The sequence below is a fragment of the Gossypium raimondii genome, chromosome 3 (genome assembly GCF_025698545.1).
Source record: "Gossypium raimondii isolate GPD5lz chromosome 3, ASM2569854v1, whole genome shotgun sequence".
Lineage (NCBI taxonomy): Eukaryota > Viridiplantae > Streptophyta > Magnoliopsida > Malvales > Malvaceae > Gossypium > Gossypium raimondii.
The window spans coordinates 18,132,119-18,137,735 of NC_068567.1; the positions used below are offsets into that span (position 1 = coordinate 18,132,119).

General features: G+C 35.0%; 1 protein-coding gene across 1 annotated transcript; it reads right to left on the reverse strand.

Annotated features, from left to right (window-relative positions):
* Positions 1-2,973: 2,973 nt before the first annotated feature.
* LOC105795735 (uncharacterized) lies at positions 2,974-3,507 on the reverse strand. Its single transcript, XM_012625396.1, has one exon. The coding sequence runs from the start codon at positions 3,505-3,507 to the stop codon at positions 2,974-2,976; it is 534 nt and encodes a 177-aa protein (XP_012480850.1).
* Positions 3,508-5,617: the final 2,110 nt, after the last annotated feature.

The following is a 5,617-nucleotide window of genomic DNA, read 5'->3' on the forward strand; positions in this document are numbered from 1 at the left end:
GAATCAACTTTAGAGCTCACATTATCAAGCACCAGTCTTGGTAGATATTGAAATCATTTTTACTTCGATTATGTGACATGTATATAGGTTGTTTTGGGATCATGCGTTTGAATTTTAAATGTTAATGTGGCAATGTGACTATAATGGTTTAAATGTAATGTTGATCTTGAAATTCATATGGTATGCTCAATTAATATAAGTGGTGTATGTATGTTTAGTTGATATATGCATAATCTTGAACCATGAAAGAGTTTTTAATGTGGTAATGCTTCGATTAGATGGTAAGGCATATGTGCAAAAATGACAGTTGTAATGTTTGGATCTCTTAGGTCAAGTTGGTTTTGTGATATGCTAAGTTTTGACATGTTTCAACATAGGAAATTGGTAAGTTCTATTTTGGCATAATAAGTGTTTGAATTATAGATCTTTAGGTATGCTTGAAACTTAGGGATGTGATATTTTGGTATCAAATGAATTGGGATGTTTATAAATGTTGTATATCTTGTTTGTGATAGTGCCAAAATGGCATATTGGTTAGGCATTTTTTAGGTTGTGTTTTAACATGTTTGGTTTGATATTGAAGTGTGTTGAGCAAGGTTTTAAGATGGCCATATAATCATTTGAAAGTACCTTAATGAGTTGGTTTAATGCATTGTATATATGGTATGTTTTGGGTCAGACAGTTGATCACACAACCGTGTGCCACATATGGGTTAGTGACATGGTCATTTGTTATAGGGAAATAGGTTGAAATTTGGTTACATGGTCACAGTTAGTTACACGGCCCGGTCACATGGTCATATAACTCAATGCTACACAATTTTAGTTTTCCCATAGCCTTGATACACGGCCGTGTGACCCCTGTTTTGTACTTTTGCCTTTCTTTTCTGTAAAGTTTCAAATTAGTCCTTGTTTGGTACCGATCAATTTTAGAGCTTTCGTAAGCTCGATTTAAGCTCAAAATTGCATTCAAAACATAGTTTGTTTGAATGATTGAGATTTAATGAAAATATTTTGGTGAATCTTGATTTAAATTCACACGTTCCTATTATGTTTATTACTGTAGCATCTCGTAACCTGATTTCGACGTCGGAGACGGGTGAGAGGTGTTACATGGATCATCCCAGTTATCAAAATAATGGATAGATTTTAGTTATATTTATTAATTATTATTTTAAATAAGGTTGTTTTACATTAATTATATGCAATAAAACTGCATTGTATAGTGAATATTGTACAAATGTTTTAATTATGATTTGAATTTTTAAAATTATTAAAAATATGTTAATCTATAAAATATCATTTTTTAATATTGTATAAATTTCTTAATTATAATATACAAATTTTTCTTATCATATTTGAATTGTTAATACATTAATATATTTTAATTATATTCAATGATTTGAATAATAAATTAAAATATATTATTTAAAAATTAATTAAAAGATTATATATAATGCATGCAACATTAAAAACTATAGTATATCTAAATATATAATATAGGTATATAGTTTCATAATTTATACTAAACATATATAACAATAACAATATTAAAATAATATTAAAATAATAAAAATAATATTTGTAATAAATAAAACATGAAGCAAATATTGATCGAAATCATTTAACTTCACTATTTGTCTTTATATTTAAAAGCAAATATTTTCGTTCAAAACAAATGCGAGTAAAATTTTGAATACAAATCAAGTTTTATAATCTATTTTGTCGTTACACTAATAATAGTTATTCATAATTTTCTTGGTATTGAGGTACGATGATGATAAAAGAAAAGGTGTTCTATTATTTTATTTAGGGCTTAAAATAATTAAAATATCAATTAAACATTTGATAAAAGCGACCACCATTTGAGGCTCATTGTAGCAATTAGTTGAACCCCTAACACAGTTTTCCGTTAAAATCTTTGATAAAAGTTATTATGCGGAAAATTTATGATATGATGATTTACGTTATGTGAAGAATTTAATTGATTTTTAGTTATTTTATCTTGATTTATTAATTTTTTAATTATTTAAATTTAAATATTGTTGAGGTAAGGTGTGCTACAATAATTTAAGTGGCACTTAGCTGAGATAGTGAAGCAACTTGTTGTATTTGCGTTGGCAATTTAATGAAACAAAATCTTTGAATTATTTTGTTGTGCTGATATTTTGAAGATAAAATAGTCCACTTATGGAAACCAAGGGTTTTTTACAAAAATAATATAAAAAAATTAAAAATTACCAAAATGTTATAATTTTTTTTATTTACCAAAATATATATAATTTTTTTTATTTACCAAAATATATAAAAAAACAAAAAAAAAAAAAAACCTGGACTGATTTGACAACTCCCTGGGACAAGGGAACACTGTTGGCGGCACCAAACAAGGGAACCCTGTTGGCGGCACCAAACAAGGGTTCCATGCACCAAACAAGGGTTCCTGTTGGCGGCACCACTGTGTTATAAACACGAACTCATCCCAACTAAAACAAGAAAAATCGAAGAAAAGAAAAGAAAGAAGAGGTGTCATGGAAAAAAGAGAAAAAGAGAAAAGAAGTTATTTTTAAAAAATAATTGATTATTTTGTTGTTATTGTTTTGTATAATTTGTATTTTTTTTTTGTTTTAGTTTAGTTATTAAGATTAAAATCAATAAAACTCAAATTAATAGTTTTAGTTAGGGTTTTATTATCAAAATATTACAAAAAATACAAACGTGTTAATGTACAAACATGTGCCATGGGATCGCATCATCATGTGGGCCATGGTTATTGTTCAATTTCTTTTTACCAATATAATTATTTTAAAGTTGCATTATATTAAAGCTTAATTTAAGGTTATATGCCTCCATTTTCGATATAATATTAATAATTCCAAACGCCATATACTATTTTATAACTTAATTTGGATACAATGTAATCATAACCATTTGTATAGTTTTTATCATTACACATAAAAATTTTACAATATTAGGTCAATTACGACCCGATCCGGACGACTGTCCAACATGAAAGTTTCGGTTAGGGCATTTATTCCGACTATGACCACTTAACCTGCATATTCCACAACGCTTTACGTCAGACTTCTCCCTGATGTCCATTTCATTACGGATTCTGCTTGACTGCGAACGACCTCTCGGATTCCTCCGCAGCCCTCTGTCTGGGAGAAGCTCGAAAGTCGTCAAAGGCACCTCCCACGTTGATAGGTCAGGCAAGACGGGGAACTCATTTTCCCAGACACGCAATGTGCGCTCCAGCGTGTACACATCATCGACATATTGTTCAACATTGACGTTAACTTTAGCACACGCTGCCATGACATGCGCACAGGGATAATGAAGTGTTTCGAACCTTCTGCACTCGCACCGTCGGTTCCGGAGATCAACTCCGTAAGACCTAGTTGGTACACCAGGTTGACGACTGATGCTCTCAGTAACTCGAAATGTTTCCAGTCGTCGTGAATATATTTCTACATTCATTGACCTCGCCAACCGACAGTTTGCGACCATTGTATCCCTGACATGTTCGACAAACACGTGTCTCGCCTCAATCTGGTCGACTTGCTACTAACCCATTCTTGGTATCAAAGTAGCTAGCCTGTAGAAAGTAGCAGAAAAAACAGATGCAATCGGAAGATGACATGTTTTTAACAAAACAGCGTTGATCCACTCGACTAAGTTTGTGGTCATTTGGCCATAACGAAAGCCCTAGTCAAAACTTTGACCCCATTGCCACGGCTCCATTGTGCCCAACCATTGTCGGAAAGATATGTTTGTCTGCCCCTCCATGTCACTCTCAAGTCGAATCATTTTTTGCCGGAACATATGTAACTCTAACTCGTACACTGCATACGTATTAAGAAAAATAAGTTCTAGTAACTCCATAACATGAAACATTACAACTTATATTGAAAATATAAGGTTATCATTTACCCATTGCCACGACTTGTCTCTTCCAGTCTGCATTCTTGTAATCTTTGTGGAAGTTAGCCGCAATGTGACGGATGCAGTAAACGGATCTCCACGGCACACCGGAACGCCTGATTGCTGCAATTAAACCCTTCCCTCTATCGGAGATGATGCAAATGTTATCGTTGCTAATAACATACCTCCGCAGGTTTGTGAGGAAGAATTCCCAAGACTCCATGTTCTCTTTATCTACGATAGCAAATGCTATCGGGAGCACGTTTCTGTTGCCGTCTTGAGCAACTGCAAGAAGTAGGATCTGTGTATATTTTCCATACAGTCAGGTCTCATCTACCTGCACAAGTGGCTTGCAGTGGGGAAATGCCCGCACACATGGATCGAACGTCCAGAACATCGGATGGAAAATCCTTTTGCTTACCAGAATCGGTCATCCGGCCGTAATATGGCCTTGTCTCGCAACTCAATCACGGTCCCAAGACATACTCCCGCATAGCGACTATCCAACCTTGAAGCTCGTTATACGATGAATCGTAATCTCCATACAATTGCTCCATCGCCATCTCGCTTAGCAATCCATGCCTTCCGATATGAGACTCGACATCGAATCGACTTACATTTCGGCAATCGATCAAACTTTAATGGTCGGCATGTCCTTCACCATTGGCATGATACACGATGATTGTTTTTGAATCAAGTTTTCCATGATCTTCATCATACGTGTTGATGTGCATGTATGAGGACCAACAAATTTTCGTATCTCCACATCGAGAACTTTTAATGAATGCAACAGACTCGCCAATTGCGACCTTCACGCCTTCCAACACTCCCCAACATATATTGTCGGAGTAGACACCGTGACTTTATAATCAATCGATATATTCATGCTGCATCGTTTGATGGCATATACGCACTCTTCTTTACAATTGAATCTCCGCCTATGAATAACTCCTCATCATCAGATGTTACGGCCAACCCGTGACGATGAACTATTTCAGGGTACTCTGGGAACTCAGCTACATACGCTGCGTCGGGGTCTATGAGCGACATGTGTGGCCCAGGATTATTGTGTATCAAAATATGCGCGATCGCTCCCTGATCGAAGAAGCGTTAATGTCTTCATCGTCGATATCATCAGGTACATCGTCCAATCGGGATCACCGTCACTATCGACCTCTTCATCCAAATGATCGCCACCACCTTCTTCTTCGCAACCACATTCTTCTTCACCACCAACCATATCAACATCGGGTGTAATATTCAGGTCGATACCGATCCCATCTATAGTTGATTCACTATCAACGTATGATATTGGAGCCACCATCCGCGGTTCTTCAGCCCCGTCTTCTTCATCAGATGCATTTTGCTCCATACCGACTAACTCAGCAAATAAGTGAATCGGTGTATTCTTGTCACTCCCATTCCCACAGTAGAGATCGACCATTGTCTCAACGTCTTCGTCGTCGCAAGTTCCATTTCATTAATTTGACTGGATTTGTCAAACCGGAAACTTGTAGAAAATTTTACTATCCTTCTCCCACAACGCCTTAAAATTTTTGCATTAATCATTGACTTCATTTCATCAAACGAGACATTTCTATTAAATCTCATTGCTATTTGTTGTCGACATTCAAATACACATCCAACACTTGTTGTCAAGATGACTCCGTTGAAATAAACGCATACAAAAACTTAG

Excerpts from the sequence above, each read along its gene's own strand:
- LOC105795735 (XM_012625396.1), bottom strand. The coding sequence starts at position 3,507 with ATGGTCGCAAACTGTCGGTTGGCGAGGTCAATGAATGTAGAAATATAT.